At 41.8% G+C, this 27,532-nt stretch overlaps 1 protein-coding gene across 1 annotated transcript in view; it reads left to right on the top strand.

Annotated features, from left to right (window-relative positions):
- Positions 1-997: 997 nt before the first annotated feature.
- LOC132872680 (zinc finger protein 354C-like) overlaps positions 998-27,532 on the top strand; it is a 31,094-nt gene continuing 4,559 nt past the window's right edge. The window contains exons 1-5 of the mRNA XM_060907696.1: positions 998-1,218; positions 11,389-11,460; positions 12,630-12,687; positions 21,202-21,271; positions 23,012-23,060. Of these exons, the coding sequence (XP_060763679.1) occupies positions 1,019-1,218; positions 11,389-11,460; positions 12,630-12,687; positions 21,202-21,271; positions 23,012-23,060 (449 nt within the window). The 5' untranslated portion in view covers positions 998-1,018. The remainder of the gene's footprint in view (positions 1,219-11,388; positions 11,461-12,629; positions 12,688-21,201; positions 21,272-23,011; positions 23,061-27,532) is intronic.

Consider the following 27,532-nt stretch of genomic DNA (forward strand, 5'->3'; position numbering starts at 1 on the left):
AGACCTCAGTGATGTTAAAAACATACACAGGCGAGAAAGTGTCACCTAAAGGCAAACTTAAAGTGGATGTGGCCTATGGTGACAAAACTCACCAGCTGCCAGTAACAAATGCCACGATACAAAGGGAAACACGAAATGATCTGACACTTTCAAAAGTCTATGACATCACGATACAAGGGTGGCCTGCCCATGGGAATCCCAGTTTTACTGAGTTTTCGGCAAGATGTGACCAGCTGTCAGTTTGCCAGGGAACGCCGATGTGTGGATCACGTATGGTAGTGCGCTCTAAGCTTCGCACCAAAATGTTGGAGAGTCTGCATGAGGGTCACCTGGGCACTGTTAAAATATCTAATAGATAAAGTATCTCATCATCTCTAGCCACTTTATCCTGTTCTACAGGGTCACAGGCAAGCTGGAGCCTATCCCAGCTGACTACGGGTGAAAGGCGGGGTACACCCTGGACAAGTCACCAGGTCATCACAGGGCTGACACAGACAACCATTCACACTCACACCTACGGTCAATTTAGAGTCACCAGTTAACCTAACCTGCATGTCTTTGGGGGAAACTGGAGCACCCGGAGGAAACCCACGCAGACAACATGCAAACTCTGCACAGAAAGGCCCTCGCCGGCCACAGGGCTCGAATCCAGACCTTCTTGCTGTGAGACGACAGCGCTAACCACGACACCACCGTGCCGCCTAGGTTGTCAAGTATGTGTATGTTGTATGATGGTGAGCCAAAGATAATTTTCCACCTTGGTGGACAATAAAGATTTATTCTATTCTATTCTATTAAAGAGAAAAAAAAGTCAGGAGATACTTTTCTTTGAGTAAGTTTGATCCGATACGTCGCTTTAATGTATAAGCCAAATACACGCGGTGTGAGTGGTAAGATGGCGGCCAAATGGCTTCTTTCTGATGAGCCAATGAGCTCTCTAGAGTTTATATCGAGCTCAGTGGGCGGTCCCTGTTCGCGCAAGGCATTGTGGGATACAGATTTACAACAGGACAGAACAATGGAGGACGTTGTGCGAAGGAAACGTGGAAGACCGGCGACAGTGACGGAAAGCGAGAAGAGAAGGCGCTGTGTTGCGAAGGAGAGGAAACGCAGGACCAAATTAATAAATATCGGTGATGAGCGGAGACGGTGGGAGGATCTGAGGGTGAAATTCGGCTTTGAAACACACGAAAGATTTATCCGCTATCTGTTAGACAGGTGAGAGATGACATGCAGAACCACAACAAAATATAAAATTTAAATGTTTCATTTGAATTATAAACTTAGGCCTGACTGTCCATATATCATACACAAGCATGAGATAATAACTACTGATGATTAGGGTAATCAGACTTCCCTTTCCTAAAGATAAATAAATAAAATAAATAAAAGTATTGCAGATACCGAGATATACCAGTAGTTTTTGTTTTTAATTTCATGAATAACGTTTAAAGAAATAAAATAAATTGTTCTGTGGGATTGAGCTGAATAGCTTATGGTATAAACTTATATTTAATAGTCGGGCCTAGCTTAGGTTTTCAGTGTTCTCCACTTTTCAAAAATAAAATGTGGTGGCAGGGGTCTGGGGGCCAGTGGGGTCCAGGGGCGGAGCCGTGGGGGGGGGCGAAGTCCCCCTGACGCTGACAGACTTTGGGCTTTTTTGACAGTGAAATAAACGGATAGAAAATGCAAATCATTGTTAAAATCATTTTACAAAAAATTAGCACATTCTTGCCAGTTTGTCTGGTATAAACCTGTATTAAGTCCACTTTGATAGTCAGTAACTAAAAGGGGGAAAAATAATAACAGGGTTCTCCATTTTTCAAAAATAAAATGTGGTGGCAGGGGCCCCCAATGGGGTCCAGGGGCGGAGCCCCATTGGGGGTCCCCCTGAAGTTGACGGACTTTGAGCTTTTTTTGACAGTGAAACTGGCCAATAAACGGATAGAAAATGCAAATCATTGTTAAAATCATTTTACAAAAAATTAACACATTCTTGCCAGTTTGTTTGATATAAACCTGTGTTAAGTCTACTTTGATAAGTCCGTAATTAAGAAGGGGAAACAATAATAACAGGGTTCTCCACTTTTCAAAAATAAAAAGTGGTGGCAGGGGTTTGGGGGCCACTTAGGCCCCCAATGGGGTCCAGGGGCGGAGGGTCCCCCTGAAGCTGACGCACTTTGGGCTTTTTTGACAGTAAAACTGGCCAATAAATGCATAGGAAATGCTAAATCATTGTTAAAATCATTTTACAAAAAATTAACACGTTCTTGCCAGTTTGGCTGGTAACTTACCTGTATTAAGTCCACTTTGATAAGTCAGTAACTAAGAAGGTGAAAAAAAATAAAATAATAACTGGGTTCTCCACTTTTCAAAAATAAAATGTGGTGGCAGGGGTCTGGGGGCTAGTGGGGTCCAGGGGCGGAGCCCTGGTGGGGGGCCCAGGGGGGCGAAGTCCTCCTGACGCTGACAGACTTTGGGCTTTTTTGACAGTGAAACTGGCCAATAAACGGACAGGAAATGCAAATCATTGTTAAAATCATTTTACAAAAAATTAACACGTTCTTACTGTCCATATCATCTGATGGACAATGACCAAAGATAGAACTTTTAATACAAGATGTTTTATTGGGTCCGGTTTCCCAAAGTAGCAGCAGAAATTTTACACAAAATAAATTATAATAATAAAAGTTCAAGTAATTATTGCAACAAAAGAGATTTCAAAGATTTTTACTGTCAATTCACTATATATCCAGGACATATAGGAGAATCGAAATGCCATTTCTCTCTCACCTTACTTGTAAAAACAGATAAAGATGCCAAAAAAATTATATTCAGAAAAACAGTATATATAAATATAGATAAAAATACACTCTAAAGTCAAACAATGTACAAAATAGCAGTAGTGCACTGTGCACAGTACAATATCTGTAATGGAGAAGGTGCTTAGAAGAGCAGCTTATGAGGTGTATATGAACAGTAGTGCAAATGGGCAATAGCAGCGGATACAGCAGTAATGCTAATGTTTGTGGTGTGATGTGCAAACGGATGAGATAGAGTTTCTTGTGTGAATGAATGTGTTACAGAGCAGGGGTAGGGGGTAGGTAGTGGACAGAGTTCAGCATCCTGATAGCCTGGTGGAGGAAGCTGTTCAGCAGTCTTGTGGAGCGGGTCTGGAGGCTCTGGTACCTTTTCCCTGAAGAGGGTGGGAGGTATCACCAGCAATGCTGATGGCTCTGCGGGTGAGACGGGAGTGATAGATGTCCGTAAGGGAGGGCCGAGGGGTACCGTTGATCTTGCTGGCCGTGTTCACTATACGTCGCAGAGTCTTCCGGCAGGAGGCACTGCAGCCTCTGTACCACGCAGTGATGCTTGCCTACAAAATACTTTGTCTACAAAACAAAATACTGTAATGCACTATGTTTGCACCGCCTGATTACATGCACATTACAGGACTGTTACATAACAAACATTGCCCATGACCCAACTAATCCACCTCCCTTCAGAGAGCTAGATATAGTGGCCTGTCCTCACCCACTGGAAGATACCAATTACTTTATATTGCCAATAATCTCTATAATTCATAAACAAAATACCCAATTACAGTAAATGCATCCTTTTTTTTTTTACAATACACATAATTAATGTTAATTGGATGAAACCACTCTAATGCATGCATAAGCTGGTGCGCGTGCCCGAGACTGGCACTACTAAGCCACCCCGGCCTCCATAGTTCAGGTCCTTTGACCCAGGAACCTGGAAGTCCTGCAGTAAACAACCACAGGGAAGCAACGGGAAAATGCAGCCCTCGCCTACACAATCACAGATACGTAAAATAAAAGACCTGAACTTAACTAGTGTGTGTGTGTGCTGTTATATGATTACTAGGGTGCATCAGTTGCCCCCTAAAAATGAAAAGTTCCTCCGATCATGATGCATTTATGTTTATATGTTCCTTTTGGTAAGAAAACACACTGGGTGAAATATTTTGACAAAATTCAAAAGTTTAATGGTGGCACCAGGAGCTCAAAGTTATGGAAAAAGCTGCTATTTATGACAAAATTTCAATCACTTTTCATGAAACATTATGGCACCTTATAGAGTATACCAAATATCTTAGATCCACATTTTTAGTACATATTCTAAATATATTAACAAGCACAGTTTGAGTTTTAGCTGTTCATTGAATCATTGTACAACTACTTTTAAACAATACAAATGTATTATGAATCACATTAATGTTTCTCAATCCCTTGCAAAGGTTCTTAACATGATCTCTGGGTCACAAGAAATCAATAAATGGAGTCCAACATTGTGATTCAAACCTTATGCGAAAACATAAAATAAGTGTTTTTTGGCAAAAAATGAACCTCATGGTGCCACCATTAGACTTTTGAATATGGTCAAAAATTTTTACAGGATGTCTTAATTGGTGAAAAGGAACACCCAAACAAAAATGCATCAGATTTTCTGAAAGTGAGGGCAACTGATGCACCCTAATGATTACTATAACTGTGTACGGTCGGAAAAGACGAAAGATAAGCATAACCATTGCACGATAGCGCTACAAACACCCGAAAAGCTATTTAGCTGCTGGCTAGCTGCAGCTTGTAGCTTCCAGCGTTACTATGTGTCAGTATAGTGTAATGTGGTGCGATGTAGTGTAACGCAGGGATAGACCTCAATCTGCAGAAATCTGGGTCACAATCTATATGCAGCCGGCTGGATGTTTTTCTATTGCAATCGCGTGGCTACTTCATGTCGCCCTGTATGCATTCATTTAATGGTCTTCTGCATGTTAAATAGTTATAAAATTATAATAAAGTGAGTACTTTATGATTTATTTGGTGTATACTCATGGGTTTTGTTTTTTTTTTGGCCACGGGAAGGGTGGCGGGCCAGAATTATAATGTGGCGGTGCACCACTTTAAAAGCACCCGTGGAGAACACTGGGTTTTACAGGGCGCCGGAACTTCGTGCATCGACGCAATAACATACTGTATTCCCGGACTGCACTGTAGACTACATGTAAAAGGTGTGCGCCATCCTTTTATTTTCATGGTATCGTTAAAGGTAGACTGCCTTTCAGATTTTTCATGTTTAGGTCATAAAACCTGACACCCAGTTATTTTTGTTTAGTGGACTGAAAGCTACTGAATTCGAATCCCAGACTTCCAATTTTATTACTTTTTTCCACCTAAAAGAACAATTAATGAATTTAGAGACACGTGGCCATAAATTCTCCGCTATTTTTTTTCTTGCTTCACCATCCTTGTGTCCGAAATCGCTCACTTGTTCATTACTCACTATATAGGGAATTACTATGAGTGAGCTCATTGATGAAATGAAAAAACGCTTTCGGACACTACTCCGTCCCGCTGGTATTCACATCATTGCTGTTGCACAATTAAAACGTGCCGGATCAGTCGGCTGGTGGGTTTTCAAAATAATATGCATGTGTTTTTGTGATAAATACATATTATACTGAGCGCATTTCCCACATTAATCAGTACAAAGTACCTGCATCTTTCAGTTCTTTTAAATCAAGGCTGAAATAATTTCCTCTTTGCCGCTGCAGTTTATTAAATCAAATTTGAGGCTTTTAATTTGACTTCTTTCAGCGTGACTGCAATGCATGATGGGACTGCAATGCATGATGGGACCATAATGCATGATGGGATATATTGCTTTGGTTAGTGACCATCAGTTGTACACTACTTTTCGTGATGCATTGTGGGATACTTTGAATGCACTATATAGGGTGTAATAATCCTCACTATCGTTTTGGACAGCACTACAAAATGGTGTCCTTATTATATAGTGAGTCGGGAGCGATTTCGGACACAGGGTGTGACGTCATGCGTGACGTGGGCTTTCCCCATTCACGCAAGGCGTTGTGGGATATAAGTTTGAAACAGGAGAGAACAATGGCGGATGCGAGTGTGCGAATGAAACATAAAAGACCGACTACAGTAATGGAAAGTGAGAAGAAAAGACGTTATGTTATGTATGAAGGAAAGGAAACGCAGGACCAAACTAATAAATATTGGCAGTCAGCGAGCACCCCGGTGTGACCAGCTGTTCGTTTAGCGACAGAATGATGCAACTGTCAGTGCACGATCAAAGGTAAACCTGTAGATGGCAGTAATGCAACACTGTGGATGCCAGCTGACATAAAACCCAAAAGATGAAGACGATGATGACAACTCGGGTAAACCTGCGCATGCGCACATGGGCTTCCTCTGTCTGCTTGACTGTGTGAAGCGAGCAATTTCATGCACATTTGCTAGGGAATCCCCTCAAATTAAATAACTTACCAGCCACAGAATGGCCTGGGTTTTTTTTTTTTAAAGATATTACAAAAATAAACATATCACAATGACCAAATTTTAGAAGGAACTAAATTTCACCCATTTTATGAAATTAAAATGCGGTCGACTTTTAACATGCATGTTCACAAGCCAAAATAAGATGCTGCAGCAGGCTTACTGCATACACACACGTGTCAGCTGTCCGGCTCTGTGACTTTCACAGAGTCTATGATCAGAAATTAAACATTTTAGCAACTGTATTAACCAATCAGTTCCCATTTTATGGAAAAAAATGAACTGACACCTTGGATTAATAATACACCCTGTGGAAGCACAGGGTTCCCCCTGGGCTCTGAAAAATATTCTCTACTTTTTTCCTTGAAAAATCAAGTAAAAGAAATTTTCTTCGCTGTCCCTGTGTACGAAATCACTCATTCACTACTCCCTACATAGGGAATTACTATATAGAGGACTATATAGTGAGCTCATTGATAAAATGGAGAAACCCCCCCCCCCCCCCCCCCCCACGCACGTGCGCACACATTTTGGGCACTACTCCGTCATGCTGTTAATTGCGTCGTTACAGTCGCACAATTAAAACATGCCACAATTAAAACAGGCTGGTGGGTTTTCAAAATAATAAATACATGCATGCATTTTTATGATACTGAGCGTATTTCCCACATTAATAAATACAAGGTACTTTGTGTCTGCTGCATCTTTCAGTTCTTTTAAATCAAGGCTGAATACTTACTTCTTTGCTGCTGCCTTTTATTAAATCAAATTTGAGGCTTTTTTTTAAATTAAATCAAATTTGATGATTGAACGGCAGTGAATCATGATTGATTCAGTCCATATGAAATCACCGGAGGTTTCCCGACTGACCATCTCCGATTTGCTTCATACTGTACTTTCACAAACTAATGTTGTTATTCCCAGTAAACACCATACAAAATTTCATCCTTCTATCTTTATTAGGTTTTGAGATACTGGGGCTTTAAAAATGGGGTGTGACACTGATTTTACTGTAAAAACGAGTGGTACAGAAAAAGATGCTAAGTTCAATAAGCCATTACTTTTGAACTATTCATGCTAGATGCATCAAATTTTCAGGAGTTGTTCTTGGGGACTAAATGTCTTTAACTACAATTAAAGAAAATCCACAGTTGCATATTTGTCAGTTTATAGCTTGTTGAAAACTGTAAAAATAAATAAATAAATAAATAAATAAATAAAAATAAAATTAAAAAATCAAATACGCCATGTTTTGCTACAGACGGAAATGCCGTTTCAAGGCATATGGTATACACGCCAAGTAATACATAAAAACCTGGAAATTGATAAATTCATAGATTTTTAATATATCAAGTCAAGTTTATTTGTATAGCGCTTTTAACAATAAACATTGTCGCAAAACAGCTTTACAGAATTTGAATGACTTAAAACATGAGCTAATTTTATCCCTAATCTATCCCCAATGAGCAAGCCTGTGGCGACGATGGCAAGGAAAAACTCCCTCCGACGACATGAGGAAGAAACCTCGAGAGGAACCAGACTCAAAAGGGAACCCATCCTCATTTGGGCAACAACAGACAACATGACTATAACATTAACAGTTTTAACATGAAGTATGTTTCGTTGATGTTATAAACTCTTCATTGATGGAAACTTGAGTGCAAAACTGTTCATGACAACTGCAGTCCTAAAGTTAGCAAGTCAACTGTAGTCCTCAGCCATAAAAGCATTACTGTAAGAGTCCAGAGCGGCTTCCAAGTGTGACTTTCAACTGTCCTCATGGGGCCGTCCTCCACAGGAGTGATGTAATGAGACTCCAACCAGACACAGGGCACCAGGATGGATCAGGCAAGTCCAAGGAGCAGAAGAGGTCAGCACCTCGATCCCAGGATTGACATGTAACTCAGAAGGACAGATTTTTTTTTTTTTGGGGGGGAGGAAAAAGTATTATTAGTATCTTTCAGAAACACATAGTTGTGTGCTTCTACTTGCTATCTAGATACAGTTGCTTCTACTGACACTGTAGTTTGTTTAAATTGTAGAACTGGGTACGGTAAGACTTTCAAAATAAAGATAAGCTGAATATTTAGACCTAAAATACAAATGTTAGTTCTCTGATACAATTTTTTGTGATTGTATTTTAAGTACAGTGGCTCTGTATTTTACATTTCTGTTTGTGGTGAAACATGGCGTATTTGATAGCTTAATAAATATAGTTTGGTTCAAGATACCAACTTCATATTTTGTGAATATATTAATGAAGACATGCTCTTTCCAGTGCTATAATTCTTTTTATGGTAGACCTTGTCATACATGACCAATATGCATTTGAAATATAGGCGTGAAATTATTTTCATTTTTAATGCCTCATAAATCAGAATTTTATTTCTTTTAGAAAAATACTTGGTCACTAAAATAGCACTATAACATGAGAAATAAATACCAAAATTTGAAAGATCTGATGCTTCAGTGTGGAAATACAGAGGACCAAAACTGCCCCAAAGCACAAATGAGTTTTTTTTTTTTAAACAAATTTCAGCAAGCTTTAAACTGACAAATATGCAACTGTGGATCTTCTTTTATAGTATTTCAAGACATCTCGTACCTAAGAACAACTAATGAAAATTTGATGCATCTAGCATGAATAGTTCGAAAGTAATGACTTATTAAACTTAGTACCTTTTTCTGTACCACTCGTTTTTACAGTAAAATCAGTGCCATGCCCCATTTTTAAAGCCCCAATATCTTAAAACCAAATAAAGATATAAGGTTGAAATTTTGTACGGTGTTTACTGGGAATGATAACATTGGTTTGTGAAAGTATGAAGCAAATCGGATATGGCCAGTTGGGAACATTTTCTGAAATCTGGTGATTTGAGGTGGATTTACCCCATTCCTTGCTCTGTACTGTAACTTTTATTCTTGTATTTTAGCTTATTTTGTATTCTCTTACTATTTTTAATTGTAATTGAATGTCCATTTTTAACGTATTTCTTACTCTGTCTATTTATACCCCAACACACTTTTTCTCCTTTCAGCGCAACTGCAATGCATGATGGTATATATTGCTTGGTTAGTGACCATCGGTTATATGCTACTTTTCGTGATGTGTTGTGGGATGCTTTGAGTGCGCTATATAAGGTGTAATAATTCTCACTATACATTCAGACAGCACTACAAAATAGCAACCTCACTATGTAGTGAGTAGGGAGTGATTTCGGATATAGGGTTGGTCTGCGTTTTTTTTTTTTCTTAGTTACTGACTTATCAAAGTGGACTTAATACAGGTTTATAACACCCAAACTGGCACAATTCAAATACTTGTCCAAATACAGGCCAAATTTGGGCTCCACTCCACCCTCTAAGTCTTGATTTTGGGCACCCTGTGCACCATCAAGCTAAAATAAACCTTATTTCAGGCTATTTTAGCAGGGAATTGTCCAAAAGAGATATTAGGATTCCCCTTACCCTTCAACACAAAACATGACTTACAATTGAACAGAGTTGATAAGAGTCTTGGAACAATGAAGGAATCTGAATTTGCTGTCGATTTATGAACCGAGCACAGAGTGACACAGCATTTTACATCATACGTCCGCTGAGGGAACTCTACATGCCACGCTGCCTGAAACATAAAGCCCTTCTGTCACTTGCCGGCTGACAGCACTTTCACTTTGGCAGTTTTTTTATTACACCAATCCCTGTATTACCGACACTGTCCGATGTGCTCGCGGACAGTTGGGGCTCTGAGCATGCCTCCCCTGTGGCTGTTTCGGCCCTTAAACCATCTTCAGTGCTTGAAGAAGCTCACCCAAAAAACTACTTCAGCTTAGAATGTGCTATTGTTTGGTTCACGCAGAGATAATTACGCCACCACACCAGGCTGATTAAGACGCACTATGATTTGTCAAAAGCTTGGCGCTCATTTGGTCATTACCTGTAGTCGATTTTTATTGGTCACAAGCATGTGCTCATTGTTTACACTCTGGCTTCCCGCCGTCTCTTCAGTGGGGCTGGGTTTCGGCAAACGAAGGGATCTGTGGAGGGATTTCAAAGCAGTTCCTTCCTCCCTACTGCTATGAGACTGTACAACCGGCACCTCACCAAGCACAGCACCAGACACTCCTCACAATAATGAACAATACTATCCAGATCACTCTACATCCATAGAGACTCCTCTAAATGTATACTGTGTTCACTGACTATCAGCATCAGTACTTTACAACAAACTGCTAGCTACACACTGTTAAAATGGCTCCTGTGCAATATACCTACTTACCTGTGCAATACTACCTGTGCAATACGTACACGTGCAATACCACCTGTGTAATACACTTATGTTAACTGTATATCTGCAAACCTATAAATTTATGCAAATTTGTCAATTTTTATCTTTAAATTTGCAGTTTCTTTTTCTACCTTTTTTTGTATACTTTTTGCGCTACTTCTTCACTGCCTTATCTCTTTTCTTTCTATTTTTTGTTGCTGTTACAATGTAAATTTCCCCTTGTGGGATAATAAAAGGTCATCTTATTTTTATAAAAAATGACTTATGATAAATGACAAATACATTCGTCACTGTGATGACTGCTAGTAATTTTCTCTTCGTCACTGATGGATTATATTCATCAATGACTAGTGTGACGAGCGCCAGCGGGAACCCTGGAAGCAACGGCAGAGCAAGCTGTGGTTTGGTTAAAACTTCGGTTTCAGCTGTAACTGACAGTGGCTTACACTACAAAACACTTGAGAATAGAGATCACAGAGGAAAAAAGTGTCCAGGAAGGGATTTGACTGAGCATGAAGGAAAACAAGAGTGAGCAGTGGTGTGGCTTCTCAGTGCTGGAGAGACTTGAGGAGTCTGAAAGCTGATGCTGTGCTTGCTTTGTAAAAAACACTTGTAACCACCGAAGATGAATGAAGGCTGTGTGCATAAGAAAGGGCATACAGCAAGGAGAGGCACAAAGCTTGTCAGCATTAAAATAAGGGATTCATTTCACATGTGGTAGACATCTGACATTTACAAACTGCTCTAGTGAAATCTGTTCTTTTGCTTTTACAGCTTTTCAAACCTAATGTGCTTGCCAGCTGCAGCAAGAGCAGATTGGACATCAACGGATGAAGCTTCAGGGAGGTAATCCTAAAACGCTGCCTCACATTGTGTTTTGGTGTAAAGAATAACTTTTGCTAACTGCTTTATTGTTTTATTAAGCAGGCTGTTTACAGTGGTGTTTCAGTGGAAATTAAACTGAAGGAGAATTGTTAGTGTGAACTATGGTGGCCTGTAAGTGCAAAAACACAAACCGAAAGTGAAACCAAAACCACCTCAGCATGAGCTAAAAAAAAAAAAGTGTGTGTGTGGGGATCCTTATTGAACATTTACATGTTGCTCGAATCACAAGGAGAACAAATTGTACTTTCTTTGGTCTGAAGTCTAGACACACACTATTTCTACTGATTAACCCAACTCCTTTATACAGGTTTTAATGCTGTGTAACATGGACAGCGTCTATAAAATGACACATGAAAGTCCTGGATAAAAAATAAGCATGAAAAGCATCAGTAGATTGATTTTGGGCTCATAATTCCTCTTACTGGAAAGCATTCTCCAGTTGTCTGTTTGCTGTCGACTCACTGACAGACGTGTGCTGCAGCCAATCAGCAATGAGCATGTGATGTTCAATAAGTACATATTTTTTTTCCTGTTGATTTAATGTTAAGGTTGGTATGGATTTAGTTTTGCTGCTGTGTTTTCACCTTTCAGTGATGTTTTTGGTTTTGTTGTACCTTTTTCAATTTCATTCTGTTCTCCCCACAAAGTTGTGGTTTTTGGTTTTGGCTTTTGGTTTTGCCGTAATGGTTTTGCTCTTATCTTGGTTTCCTCTTGCTTATTATTATTATTATTATTATTATTATTATTTTACTGTTGCCTTTTTGGGTTGTGTTTTTTGCACTTGCAGGCCTCTGTGGTAAACTATATGTTCTTGTAGAGTCTTATGACTGCATTGTACAAAGCAAAAGGGTGAAGTGTAATCTATTTTATGGTTTGATTTACTGATATTCATTAACTGACTACTGTAAGATTTGGGAAAATAATGTATTTCCAGTGATTTGAGTAAATGGGTCAATTCACGAATGAAGAAAGCAGAAAATAGAAGCTCTTCATAGTTTACCCATATTAATAAAAGGATCCGAATGTAGCATAATTGTTATACGGATCAGTAAATCAGATATTATTTAATCGTACTGCTTGAATACTAACCTTAAGGCTTTCTAAACAATTTTTTTTCTGCACATTTATAGTCACGACAGAAAAATCAAACAAGAGGATGCAGCTTCAGCGCCAGTGGAGATCGAGTTGGTATGTGCTGTTGCGTGTCAGGGTGGACAAATTGTAGATAAATGTAGAAGCCTTATGGGCTACTGGCTTTTCCAAATTCTGTAATCCAGGTACACATTCTAGTAGCTCTTCTTTGTTTGTGGAGGAAAAAAAAAAGTGCACTGAAGGTTGCCAATTAGTTTTCTTTCATCATTAGTCTTTTAGCATACCTCACCTTCTTTGTGCTCTGCTTCCAATACATTTATTTAAAGGCTGAGAGAATTGTACCCCTTTCTCCCTTGGATAATAATAGTACAGGTCCCGACACTGAAAACTTATCATTGAAGCCCACGTCGTGAATTTCAGGAACATTCAGAATTTGTCGAGTTTAAATTTCCTGCCAAGGGAAATGTCACCATTATTAGCTGGCTTTCACGTGACATCACGAGTGTGAGTGGTTTTACCGGCAGTTTTCCCACTTCTGTCCGACTCTGCTAGGTTGCATTCATTTTGACGGAAACTTGCGACAGAACCCGACATAGAGAGACAAATCATTAAACTACAGTCTACGACTGTTGTGGAGAAGAAAGGGGAGAGAGAAAAAAGGGAACGCGCCCGGAAAGCGATGCATCGCTGCCGGGTGCAGCAACACAAATGCCGTGGAGGGAGTGGCCCTGTTCCTTTTCCCAAAAAATAAAGGTAATCACTAATTAGTCAAGACTTTGCTACAATGAACTGCAAAGCATTTTGTTTCCAACATACTGTAATACTACTAACTTGAGGAATGCATCTTCAACTTCCAGTCATCCAACCCCCCACACCCCCGGTCGCGCTTTTACTGGGTGGGCTACTGCCAGTCCGTGGTACACTACTCAGTCTACTGTAGTAGTAGTAGTAGGCCTACCAGTTGTCAATAGTCTACATTGAAGTAGTAAACTGTACAACTGTTACAGCACAGTTGGTTACAAAATTCTGAGTATTAATATCAGTGGCTCCCTGTTTACAAACTAGGTATAGTTGTGCCAGTAGTCTACTGCTTTGTGGATTTACAGATACACTCACAGATGCCCCTTTTCCACCAAAGCAGTTCCAGGGCTGGTTCGAGGCCAGTGCTTAATTTGGAACCGGGTTTTCTGTTTCCACTGACAAAGAACTGGCTCTGGGGCCAGAAAAACCGGTTCCAGGCTAGCACCAACTCTCTGCTGGGCCAGAGGAAAGAACCGCTTATGTCAGCGGGGGGGGCGGAGTTGTTAAGACCAACAACAATAACAAGACCGCGAAAGATCGCCATTTTTAAGCGACGAGAAGCAGCAGCTGTACAAACGCGAAGTCATCCATTATTATTATTATTGTTGTTGCTGCTGCTTCTTCTGTGTTGTTTTTGGTTCAATATTCGCGCCAAGGTTTATGCAAACGTAGCAACGTAACTGACGTATACAGCGACGTAACTGACATATACAGCGACGTAATGACGTGGCTTCCCTTAGCACCGCGAGCTATGTAAAAGCAAACTGGTTCTCAGCTGGCTCGCGAGTTGAATGAGTTGTGAACCAGCACCAGCACTGGCCCCGACCCAGCCCTGGAACTGATTTGGTGGAAAAGGGGTAAATGGGAGTCACTGAAGTCTCTGTGTTACACCTCTGACTCCAGAGCTGTTAATGAGGCCATGGACTTCATTTTAATCAAGTAATATTCCTTTGATCTTTATCCCTAGCATTGCACATTTTCCTACAGTTTTAATTTTTTACTGTTATATAAATTTATATGTAGCAATAATAATTGTAAAAAAGTATATATAATATCAGACCTGCTTTATCTTAGATTCGTTGCAATGCTGCAATGGCAAGCCAGCAATAGACTATGCACGGCCACGGAAAAGTTGAACTGAAGACTGTCAGCTGTAGCTGTACTAGGCTAGCATATCATCTTTAGTCTTTTTTTAAAAGTTTGTTCTAATTCTAAGAACCTTTTTGGAAAGCTTACCATTCCATATTTGCAAACCGGTCTTCATGATCGTCCTCGGGTTCATCATTGTCACGGTCACTGACCCCGCTCTCATCGGACAATTCTGGCTCAAATCGGTATGGTTCGATACCTCTCTTCTTCCCCATCACTGGCCACTTCTTCTGTCAGTACGTCGTCATCAACTTGAACTGACAAACTACTAAAACTTGAAGCTTCTCCCTCACTAAATTCCTGCTCGCTTTGGTCGCTCATGTTGTTTGTGGCCGACACACACCCGTGACATCACGCAGCTCCCGTCTGCTACTTCCGGTTGCTTGGCAGGTGGTTCTAAAGGGGCTAAATTTACTCAGCTTTTGTCTGTGAATAGATCCGCTACCGTGCGGTTTAGAGAATAGTTGCCTCTGTGCAGGGACTCAATAAACCTCACCGAATTTAACTGCTATTCTGTTTTAGTGCAAAAAAAGCATTTCTCTCAGCCTTTTATTCATTTGGATCCAACATTTCATTTCACCAGTCATGTCTTATTGTCATGTCGAGGAATATGGTAACTAATTATAACATAATTATGGATACATGTAACTATGCTAAAGTTGTTTGGAAGCTAACCTGAGCATTTCTCTGACCTGCTGTACAGATATGAATTTCACTTGGCTTGCTAGTTCAGAACTGGCTCACAGGGTAGCTGTTGTTGAAATTAAGTTAGTTAAATGAATTTAAAATTGAAACCGTGTCCGAGTTATACAGGGAGTCCACTGGGTTTTGAGAATATGGTTCTATGATACACCTGTAGTGCAAGCGGGACATATCGTCAGTGATCTTTCCTGAAGTCATCAAGTGTTTTGGGTCTTAACATCAGACACCGTCACCCAGGTGACCTAACCAGGGCTACATGACTTGTGTCCAGGTAGTGTACTCTGCCACATGTCACCCCTCTTCAGCCAGTGCAATCGGGAAGACATCTTTGTGGCTTTCAAGATGTTTTTGATGGCCCTTCTTTTGCAGCCGACAGATTCCCAAGAGACCCAGGACCTGATATAGGGATTGGCCTGCAAACCCTCTACATCCCACCTTCACAGGCTCACAGCAGGTCTTCCACCCTTGTCTCTGGCAGTCAACCACCAGATCGGCATATTTGGCTCTTTCTCTCCTGAGCCTCCTCCAGCTGGTCTTCCCAGGGCATGGTCAACTCAATCAAGACCACTTGTCTGGATTCCCCAGACATCAGGACCACGTCATGTCTGAGTGTGGTGTATGTGATGATGTCCAGGAACCTAAGTTACCTCCCCAAGTTCACCAGGAGCTTCCAGTTCCTCACTGATGCGAGTAACCCACCCCTGGATATTGGCTGGGGCCGTGACTTTTTCCTTTCTCAGACAAAGATAATGGTGGCCTTCACTGGGTGTTGGTGCCAGCACAGATGATATCTAATGCATGGAGAACTTGGTCATAATGCCACCGGTACCTTCCCTCTCCTAAACTCTTTGGACAGCTAATGAGAGCATTCCCCTCTGCTGGCAGAGTTGACAAGCGGGTGACTCCATCAGGCCCTGACTGTGCAGGTTGGTGGGGCTTGGCAGGATGCAGACTGGACCAATAATTCGAAGCAGAATGCTTCCGCCTTCCAGAGCTCCGCCCAGGTGAGCTTGAGGCCTGCTGTGTGCTCCCACTTGGTCCAGGCTCCTTGCTTTCTCATGCCCACCATCTTGCAGTAGTGAGCTTCCTCCTTTTTGGCTTGCACCTCCTGCTGTATGCACATGACGTTGATCTTGCCACTGGCTTTGCCAAAGTGAGATGTTGTACTGCTCCCTAGGCCAGCCCGACTGGTCACCATTGTGTTGCAGCCTTTCCTCTGCCCACTTGACTGCCTCATGTGTGTGCCCCTTCTTTCCTGTTCTGACCTTGCATCTGGCCAAGGAGACCTTTGGGCAGTGTAGTCTCTGTGGAGCAGGGCTTCTCTGGCTCGGGTTACCTTGAACTCTACCAGACTGCTGAACAGCAGCTGCAACTTGGTGTTGTGCCTGTAGAGGACAATGCTGCTTAGACCTCATGGTAGGCCTAACCATCTGTGCAGAAACTGCCTGATCTTTCTCTCAAGACCTATAACATTTGTGGTTGGCACATCATAGATAAGTAGCAGCCAGAGGAGTCAGGGCTGGATTCCATGTTGGTAAATCCAGGCTTTAAATGTTCCCGGGAGCCCTGACCTGTCCACTGTGCTAAACCAGGTAGTGAGTTGTTGCTGGCTTCTTCTAATGCTGCTGCGTCCTTTAGCTCACTGGTGAAGATCTTGCATAGACTCTTGACTGGCTTCTGTGAAAGTGATGGAATTTTGTTGTCTCCAAGAAAAAAACAAATTGTCATGCTTCCTTTCCTGAGGACCAGCAACCTGGACTTTTTGGGCTTGAAGCTCATTCTTGCCCATGAGATGAGCCTCTCAAGCCCCTGCAAAAGCCACCTGCATCCGGGCACTGATGTAGTTGTGACAGTCAGGGCGTTCATGGATGATAAGGTCCAGCTATAGCACTGCCAATTCACCCCTCCTCCCTTGTGCCTCTCTGATCAGCTTCGTTACCACCCTAGTATTTTCCATACAGCCGGACACACCTGGAACTCCTCCCTTCTGCACCAAAATATCTATGTAAAATTTTTTCAAGAGGAAATCCATGAGATGATTTGCAATTATCTTTGAAGATCTTGCATTCCACACTGAGGACTGAGATAGTTCTGAATTGCCCGATGTTATTAGCATTCTCCTCTTTGGGAATCCAAACACCCTCTGCATATCTCCACTGCTCTGGTACTCTCCCCCTTTTCCAGACCACCCTTTGGATCTTCCAGATGCGTTCCAGAAATTTGGAGCATTGCTTGAAGACCTTCTATGGAACTCCACTTGGGCCTAGGGCTAAAGATGCCCTTGCTGACATGATGGTCTCCCTGACCTCCTTCAGTGTAGGTTCCTCGATGTCAAACAGGATGCTGGGCAGAGGTGGGCATATGAGGAAAGCACGATGACTAAGGTCATGATCCCTTAAGCTATCGCTATAGGTGCATCTAAGGTGGCTGTTGATCTCCTTCTTGGGGCATGACGGGAATCTACTGTGCTTCTGGCGCAGCAGCTTCCTTGCAAATCCTAATGGGTTTGCATATAAGGCGCTGCACTTGCGTGCTTTCTCCCTACCCCTCCTTTTATGCCATTCAGCACATCGAAGGGTGGTTAGCTTCCCTCTCATAGCCCTTGTGTAACTCGGAGGCAGTCTTCTCATCCTCTCAAGCTCTTTTGAACTGGTTCTTCAGTGACCTCAGCTCTTGTCTAAGTTGAATTATCTTGGTCTCGTGTCTGTTTGGTTTTGGCGCCGAAACATTCTTGGTGGTGTGGTGTTCCTCGACACCGAACCTCTCCACAGCAATGCTGACTCTGAGAGTGCTCAATGTTCTTTGGCTATTGTATCTAGTATTGCTGCTACCTCGTCAAACTGATGCCATCTCACTCCTAGGTTCGCGGCTGACCACAACACTGTTCTGAGGGTCTGCTTGGGTTTGGTGTATTTGGTGCTTGGAGGTGCGGGGCACTGTGGGGTGGCTCTGGGCCAAGCTCCTCCTCCATCTCACCAGCTGCCATGTCACAGACTGGCAGTGTGCGTTGCACCACTTGCTTCTTGCTCAAACAGCCCATCTTGGTCTGATGGATCTTCAGACTCTTTGGGTTTTTGCAGACCTTGCTGCATCTGCAGACTACATTCATGCTTGTATCCATTCCTTGGGTCATTACTGGTAACTCTGTCTAGTTGGGGTGCTCATCCCCACCAGGGGGTAATATTGTTGAAGGGTTCTTTGTAGCGTAATTCTGGGTGCTCCCTCATGAAAGCTGCAGTTTGGGGTTCTAACCCTCAGTGCACTGATTCCCATCTCTCTGGGCTGTCCACTGTCTTTCCAGTTGTCTCAAGCCTCTTCTTGGAAGTCGATGGCGATGCCATGCTGAACAGGTTCTATAATACACCTGTAGTGCAACCTGGACACATTGTCAGTAATGTTTCCCGAGATCATTGGGTGTTTGGGGCCTTAACACCAGACACCCTCACCCAGGCAACCCAGCTGGGGGTGATCAGGCCCCGACTTGTGTCCAGGTAGCGTACTCTGCTATGCGTAACCCCTCTTCAGCCAGAGCCATTGGTAAGACTTATCTGCCGCTTCCAAGAGGTTTTTTATTAGAGTATGGATTAGTTACTAGACAACTGTCTAGCCCTTGGTATATTCGGTTTCATTCCAGCCATTGGTTTGCTGGCTTTAGAAAATAGATTGATAAGGCCCCGGTCACACCGCCCGAACTTTGCTGGAGCGTTCCTTGAACGGTAGGGAGGGGGGGCCGAATTTCGACAATGCTTGTCACCGCGCACAAAATGGGAAAAAAAATCGAAAACACGGGCGTTGGCTTAGTGGTGCACCGCTGAAGCCGGCGTTGCTTTAGCGTTGGTTTAGCGGTAGCGAGCGTTGGTTTAGCGGCGTTCTGCGCATGCGGTCTTTGGCTCGGCAGGGGTATAAAGTTGGTTTAGCGGCATACCGCTTGTGACTACGGAGCTGAACGGATCGTTTTGATACAAGTTCTGATAGATTTTTGATAGAAGCTCCACCATCAGCTTGTCATACAGTCCATGTTCAGGCCTTCTCAGTATCCACTGTCTGACCCACACAACTCTGTCTCTCCTTCTTCTCTCTCTTCTCCTTCTTTTTTTTTCCTAGTTAAAAAATCTTATTACTGTTCTGTTGTCTGTATAGCTTTTCCCCTTTTTTCACTGTTGTTTAGTTGATCTTATCATATTTTTATCTATAAAATTGTTTGTTATTAATATTATTATTTATATTACTTTATACTTTTTTATTATCATTCATATTACTTTATTTTTTGTTTATTGTTTGCTGTCCGTCAGATTATTTCTATTTTCATTGTTTTTGCTGTCTTTTCCTTAATGTTATTATTATTTGCTATTATATTATCTTTATCATTATTTAATCATCATTTAATATTTACTATTAATATATACAACATTTTACTTTATAATTGTTATCCATAGGTACTAGTCATACTTTTTTAAATCAAATTTTATAATCAAATTCCAGTCTAGTCTATACAATGCATTTTCATTGTCTACTAGTCTAGTCAATTTAAGTCAATTTATTATTATTATTATTATTATTGGGGCGGCACGGTGGTGTAGTGGTTAGCGCTGTCGCCTCACAGCAAGAAGGTCCTGGGTTCGAGCCCCGGGGCCGGCGAGGGCCTTTCTGTGTGGAGTTTGCATGTTCTCCCCGTGTCCGCGTGGGTTTCCTCCGGGTGCTCCGGTTTCCCCCACAGTCCAAAGACATGCAGGTTAGGTTAACTGGTGACTCTAAATTGACCGTAGGTGTGAATGTGAGTGTGAATGGTTGTCTGTGTCTATGTGTCAGCCCTGTGATGACCTGGCGACTTGTCCAGGGTGTACCCCGCCTTTCGCCCGTAGTCAGCTGGGATAGGCTCCAGCTTGCCTGCGACCCTGTAGAAGGATAAAGCGGCTAGAGATAATGAGATGAGAAATGAGATTTTATTATTGTGGTTGTTATTATTATTATTATTATTTTCACCATTTACATAGTACAGTGAGTCAATATTAAGTCAAATCATAACGTTGCCATTGCTGTTTTACGTGTTTTAATGGGACCACAATGGAAATAAGTGCTTGCGCTTTCTTGTGTAATCCTGATTGTAATGTATTTTGTACTTCATTTTACATTATGATCGAATAAAATCAAATCAAAAAATCTGTCAACAGCTTGTTGCAATCTGAGGAGGTTCTGATTCTGCTGCTGGACTAGTGCACCAATCATAGCAAGTCTCTCAGCATCCATGGTGATGCAGTTTTACTGTAACTTTGAGCAAATTCGATATAGATGAGGTCTGAACTCAACGGCAGCTCAATTCCAAATGAGCTCCTGGTCCATTTCTCCCCGTATTTATAGCCAAATTCTGGTCCCGCTCCGACACCTCTATACCAACGCCAAACCAAAGTTCATCGTCACCATGGATAGCTGCTTCAACGCCCGACACCGTTCCAGCAACCCCGTGTCCGCTCGTAAAATGCTTACAACCGCTCCACCGAAGTTTGTGCAACGTTTAATCGCCGCCCGGGCAACGCTGGCGAAGCAGCGGTGGTCCAGCGTTCAAGATTTCTGCGTTGGCCTAGCGGACCCAAGCGTCCACGAACTTGCATCTAGCGGTGCCAAACTTTGACTGGGCGTTGGTGGAGCGGGGGTGAACTTTGCCGGGGCGGAAAATTGCCCCCTCCTCACCGCTCGCAATATTTTGTGCAGCTCAAAACTTTCGGAGCGGTAGGAGGGCCCCTCGAGAAACATCAGCGGTGGCCGAGCGTATACGGCGTTGCTTTAATGGGGGCCAACTTTTGTTAAACGGTGGTGAATGGTTACGAGCGGTGATGAATTTTTTTCACCGCTCCAGGAACGCTCCAGCAAAGTTCGGGCGGTGTGACCGGGGCCTAAGGTCATTTCTCTTTGGGTGCAGTTTCACCCATTCTGATGCTGCAATTTCAATTTTTTTTATAGGTGTTAACAAAAAGCATGACGAATAAGCCAGTGGCAGGTTCACGAGATGATGTCAGCTGGAACAGAACAGGTGAGGTGTTTTTGAACTTTATATTTTTCTTCCGAAAAGTTGTTTACTCAGGAGGTCCTTTACGATGAGAATGAAAATTGTGCTTGACATTTTGTTCTTGTTTTATTCATGGTATTTAAAAGTTTTAGAAGCTGAAGTCATGGCTTTGGGTTAAAAGACTTTGGTGTGGATCCAGAGCTCCCGGGTGACAGAACAGAAAAGCATTCACCCTACCACACAATTTCTCCCGTCAATCACAGTGACACTGTCAAGTCATGGGCATCTTTGAGCTTATGTATGTGTCAGAGGGCATAGCACTTTCCTCCATATGTTATGCTGCCTTGTGATGCAGCATTGTGAAAAGATGCAGTTGGCTTCACATGTTAACCTTCACCCTTCCTGGTTGGTAGCTATCATATGAGAGTGGAGAATTGGGGAGTGGGTAGGAATTAAGACCCCGTCCACACGTAGCCGGGTATCTGCTAAATCGAAGATATTTTTCTACGTTTTGGCCTGTCATCCACATGAAAACACATCAAAAACGAATATTTAAAAAAACTCCGGGCAAAGTGAAGATTTTTGAAAACTCCGTGTATGCCTTTTCGTGTAGACAGAGATAACCGGAGTTTTGCGTTTTAGAACGTCACAATCTGCGCCAAAAAAATGACAACAAATGCCCTGACGTCAAACGTGCGACCTTTGTTTACTGCAGAAGCCAGATTAAGCATGGACTTAAGCTAGCCGCACACCACGGCGATCCACGCGGTACCGAACCGACCCATTTCAGAGCCGACTCCCGACAGGGCACGCACATATCCCCCGACTGTTGATGAGTGCAGTCGCGATTGAAGCGACACGTGACAACTTAATAGCTTTGTGATTGGCTGTTGGATGTAGTTACTGTTAAATCCAACACTTGAAGATGCTACAGGCTGAATTACAAATGACACAACATGGAATATGTAGCGCACTATCTAGGCTGCATGAGCTATTATTTCCAACCTTAAATAGTGCACTTATATAGGGGAGTTAAAGCGATTTGGAATTCAGCCACACAACTTGAGCAGAGTGGCTTTCCAGCCCACTGTGTCTATGGATAAAGCTTCAGTCTATGGAATTACAGTATATACCTGCATTAGGTGCTACCAACACGTAGTTCTCGCGCTAGAAATTGTGTTTAATGATGTCACGTGTTATATGCGAAAGATATGATTGGCTATTGCTAGCGACTCTCGCCGATCGGTCTGGCTCCCGATTAGTTTTTCGAATCGGCTGTGAGATGAGTCGGTACCATCGAAAACTAGTCTTTACGCCTGACTCGCGACTTCAGTTGGCTCGGTACGCTGAAAATCGGCGTAGTGTGCGGCTAGCTAAAGAGTAATGGATCGGAGTAGTGCCTTGAAAGCGTTAATTATTGTGCAGGTGCTATTTACATGTTTAATTTTAGAAGCCCAACTACTGCTCCAAGAGCACAGGCGATGTGATTAGGGGGTAGGATTTGGGGAAATAATGCCATCTACAGGTTTGGAATGCTTATGAATGTGATTGAAAACGCAGATGTTCGGTTATGTGTGGAAGGGATTTTTTTCGAAGACGAGGTGGTGTGGATAAAACATTTTTATAAACGGAGGGGGGGAAATGTTCGGTTTTAAAAATACCCGGCTACGTGTGTACATGGCATAAGACTGAACTGGACAATGTAGGAGTGGAAAGCAGACAAATATTTCAGTGTTTTAAAGTAATCTATTTTTTTCCCCCCAGATGTGCAAAGGAAGCCATTCAGTGCAGATACACTGATAAATTTATCTGGGTATGTCCTTTTGGTTTACACAGTTACACAGAGGCCTGTTCACACATGGAATTAACATGCATCCCAGGTGATCAGGTCACAAGTGGTCCACTCGAAGTACAGGTGTGAGTGGCGTCGTGGGTCCCAAAGATGCATTGTGATTCAATCACTCGGACCACGTTCAGAGGTGGTCTGAGCCACACTGAAGGATTGCCTGCACAGTTGATGTCCTCTGTGCAAGCAGAAGAATGTACACCTTCACACCAGTGGTGTCGTGTTAATGTCTGATTTGGTGTGATATTAAGTTTTGAATTCTTGTTTTCATTTCCGACAGACGGGCCATGGGACACGCACTATTGCCTCCTGCTGGTTAAAAAAATATTGCCTTTGCAAACAGAAATGTATGTCGTTATTTGCATATAGAGCAGGGAAGTGAAAGCTGATCACAAATCATTGCTTGAGATACAGCCTAATGTCAGGCGTGAACTGATGTACTGAAAGTTAACCACTGGAAACCTGCTCACCCAACATGCATGTTCATGACAGATGTGAACAGGGTCACACACAAAGTATATAACGGCGTATTGGCTAACTTTTTTTTTTTTTAGGAAGCACTCGCCACGTCTATCAGGCCCATACATCACTTAATTGGGGGGGTCATTTTGACAGTTGTTCATAAAATATTCTTAAGTTCAGTATAATTTAACTCCTTTATGTATTAACTAAATGAGTATTAGAACAAATTAATAGCTCCATGAGATCCCTGGTGGGTTTTCTGGACATTTTTTGTCACAGAAAATTATCACATTATGATCACATTTTGATAAGCCACCCCTGTGCTATATACAAACTTTTCTGAACCCCTGCTTTGTATGGCCCTAATAAATTGTTACAAACATAATTGGAGATAGCAGTTATAGTTCACATGCATATAAAAGCATTTTCTGTATCTGTATGTATTAAAGTATATGTAATGCAATAAAAATTTCATATAATGTGTTTATCTTTGCAAAATAAAGTAAAAATGACAATTTTCACACAAAGTTGACAGAACAATGCTTTTTTTTTAAATAGCTTTTTGTTTATTGACTTTTTAAACAGTTGATAATGTTCATCGAGCAATTTATGCTTTACAAAGTTGACAAAATATTTATAGGGAATATATTTTTTTAAAAATAATGGGGGTCTACCATGCTAAACTCATGCTTAAATTGCGATTTATATACCCAGCAACCTATATGTACCTCCCAGTGTCAGACAGTGGTAGGAGACGGATGCAAGTGCAGAAGTAATTATTAACAATAGTGAAAACACAGGCAAACAATTCAAAATGGCAGGCAATCTCATAAACGTGAAACTAGCAAAAGGTCAGGCAAGGCACAAATGGGCTAAATCAGGCAAAGACAAAAACAAACTAAGAACAGGAAACGGGATCGGAAACCCAGGGTATCTACATGGGAGAATAAGGCTCGATAATGCGCACTGATGTGGCGTAATACTTCCATACATGTCAACCTTTGGTCAATCAAACCTGTATAACCAACCTCCAAAATCCGTATTTCCCTTACAAAATCCGTATAAGATGCAAATTAAAATAATTTACCTAAAATTTGAATGATAATTAACAATGATATATCCCAGTTACTTTTTATTCAGTATTAATAACAATAAACCTTCAGAATGAATACAAAGCTCCAATGTTTGACAAAAACACAAAGTGTCACTCTAATGTTCTGAATTGTACTCCATGACAGCTTTTTTTTTTAGCACTCTGCACCAATACCTCACTAGGCTGCATGTCACAGCAAGTGTCTGTGTTGATCTTGCCGGAGTGCCCATTCAGAATCGTTTCATACTGAAAGTCGCTCAGGTGGAAATACGCTTTTCAAACAAAATGTTAAGGTTGGCGGGATTCTTGCAATGCGGTGTGCGCATGATCAAAAGTGGAACGAAGTCTCGCTACCACAAGATAACGCGTGATTTCATAAGACTCTTTACTGGCTGTCTGTGCTTTCTGTAGTGTACAGTACGTTTGTAAATGTTATGCGCTCTTTTATCATCGTGGGAATTGATTATAGCTCTAAATATTGAAGTTTTTTTTAAAGAATCCGTATAACTTTTTGTACGCCCGTATACTACGTTTATTGAATCAAATCCGTATAAAATACGGACATTCCGTATGTATGTACTTCACACTGAACATGTGTGTTCTCATTCTTTATATAGGCACGCTGATGCCTCTTGATCATGTGCAGATGAGCCTCGTTAACAGCACGCATGCGAGAGTCCACTCGGTGCAGTCTGGAGCGCTTTGGTGTGCACACAGGACTGACACCCACTTAATAGTTGGGGCCCCAAAAAAGGATATCTGACGAGTGCAAGTATAGATTTTCTCTGTAATTTCGTCTAATTAAAAACTCTCTCCCGATAAGCGGCCCCAGCTGAACTCGCCCGAAGTTGACGCTAGCTGATTTCCGTCATTTCCAGTTTTATTTTCGTTTTGCAATGGTGGCCCCCAACATGCGCGAGGAAGGAGGGTTTTTTTTTTTTGGTCAAATGTTTCTTGGATTTTACATGAATACTAGGTAGGAACCCATTGTTTTGACCACACTCGCCGAGAAAGGCGAGTCTGGAGCGGTCTTTACTCGCCATTGGCTTTCACAACTCTCATTTGGCGAATGGTTAAACTACACGCTGATATAACCTTTCAGTCGTCAATACAGTAGATGTGTATATTTTCTTATTTGATTTAAATATCGATCAACTGAAGTTATTTGCATCCTTTTGTAAATTAGAAGTGATTTTTTTTTTTTTTATGAATAAAAATTTCCAACGTTTTTACTGTCAAAATACGCTGGATGATGTTTTTCAGAAGGTGCCACCACGAAAAGTGTTAGTTCTTGTCACATGCATTTTTAAAGCAGCTCGCTTATTTTATTTTAATTCTATTTGTTTTAATTATTTTATGTATAAAGTAACTATCTTTTTGAGAAATGCTCTTGCCATAATATAGCTTCAGGTGCTAATGTGGCATCAAAAAACCCCCTACAATTTCCAGTTTGTTTTGTAGTGTAGGAGTGAATAGACTAAATATTTCAGATATTCCATTATTAAATATTCCACATGAATAGTCCACTGAAACAGAAGGGACAGGTTTTAATAATTTAGCAGAATTTAATATAACCTTAAAACGCGATGATTATAGATATTCACACTAGCTTGCGACAAAGCCAGTATTACAACCACATGGCAAGTGTTATTTGAACTGAAATTTTGTCAGCTGTGTGTAGACAGCGAGTTGATTCTGATTTTGATGTGATTTACACAGTGCAGTCAAGCCGCCCCTCACAGCAGAAACCGTGCATAACTACATGAGCTCGGGAAACTTTTGTCAAGCAATCCACAAATGCCAGTTAAAATCTTACTGTGCAAAAAGGAAGCCTTATGTTAACTGTGTCCATAAGCACTGTTGATGTCTCTGGACTTTGAGGCATTTGGGATGGACCATTACACAGTGGAAATGTGTATTGTGGTCAGACGAATCAGTATTCCAGGTCCATTTGTGTAAGAAATGGACGCCATGTGCTCTGGACCAAAGAAGAAAAATACTATCCAGACTATTAATCAGCAATAAGTCCAAAAGCCAGGGTCTGTCATGGTATGGGGTTGTGTCAGTGCCCTTGGCAAAGGTAACTTATGCTTCTGTGATAGCAGCATTAATGCAGAAAAGTTCACTGAGATTTTGGAGCAGCGTATTCTGCCATCAAGACGATGTCTTGTTAAAATATCCCTGAAAAAGACAATGCAAAACCACATTCCAAAGGCATGACTGTGGAAGAATGCCCCTTTTCCACCAAAGCAGTTCCAGGGCTGGTTCGGGGCCAGTGCTTAGTTTGGAACCGGGTTTTCTGTTTCCACTGACAAAGAACTGGCTCTGGGGCCAGAAAAACTGGTTCCAGGCTAGCACCAACTCTCTGCTGGGCCAGAGGAAAGAACCACTTACGTCAGCGGGGGGGCGGAGTTGTTAAGACCAACAACAATAACAAGACCGTGAAAGATCGCCGTTTTTAAGTGACAGGAAGCAGTAGCTGTACAAACGCGAAGTCATCCATTATTACTATTGTTGTTGCTGCTGCTTCTTCTGTGTTGTTTTTGCTTCGATATTCGCGCCAAGGTTTATGCAAACGTAGCGATGTAACTGACGTATACAGCGACGTAACTGACTTATACAGCGACGTAATGACGTGTCTTCCCTTCACACCGCGAGCTATGGAAAAGCAAACTGGTTCTCAGCTGGCTCACAAGTTGAACGAGTTGTGAACCAGCACCAGCACTGGCCCCGAACCAGCCCTGGAACTGATTTGGTGGAAAAGAGGCAGAAGAGGGTGCTGGACTGGCCTGCCTGCAGTCATGACCTGTCCCCAGTAGACAATGTGTGGCAAATTTTTAAATCCGTTCCATTTATATCATTTTATTAAATATAGGAAGGCATT

Source organism: Neoarius graeffei, chromosome 1, assembly GCF_027579695.1.
Source record: "Neoarius graeffei isolate fNeoGra1 chromosome 1, fNeoGra1.pri, whole genome shotgun sequence".
NCBI lineage: Eukaryota > Metazoa > Chordata > Actinopteri > Siluriformes > Ariidae > Neoarius > Neoarius graeffei.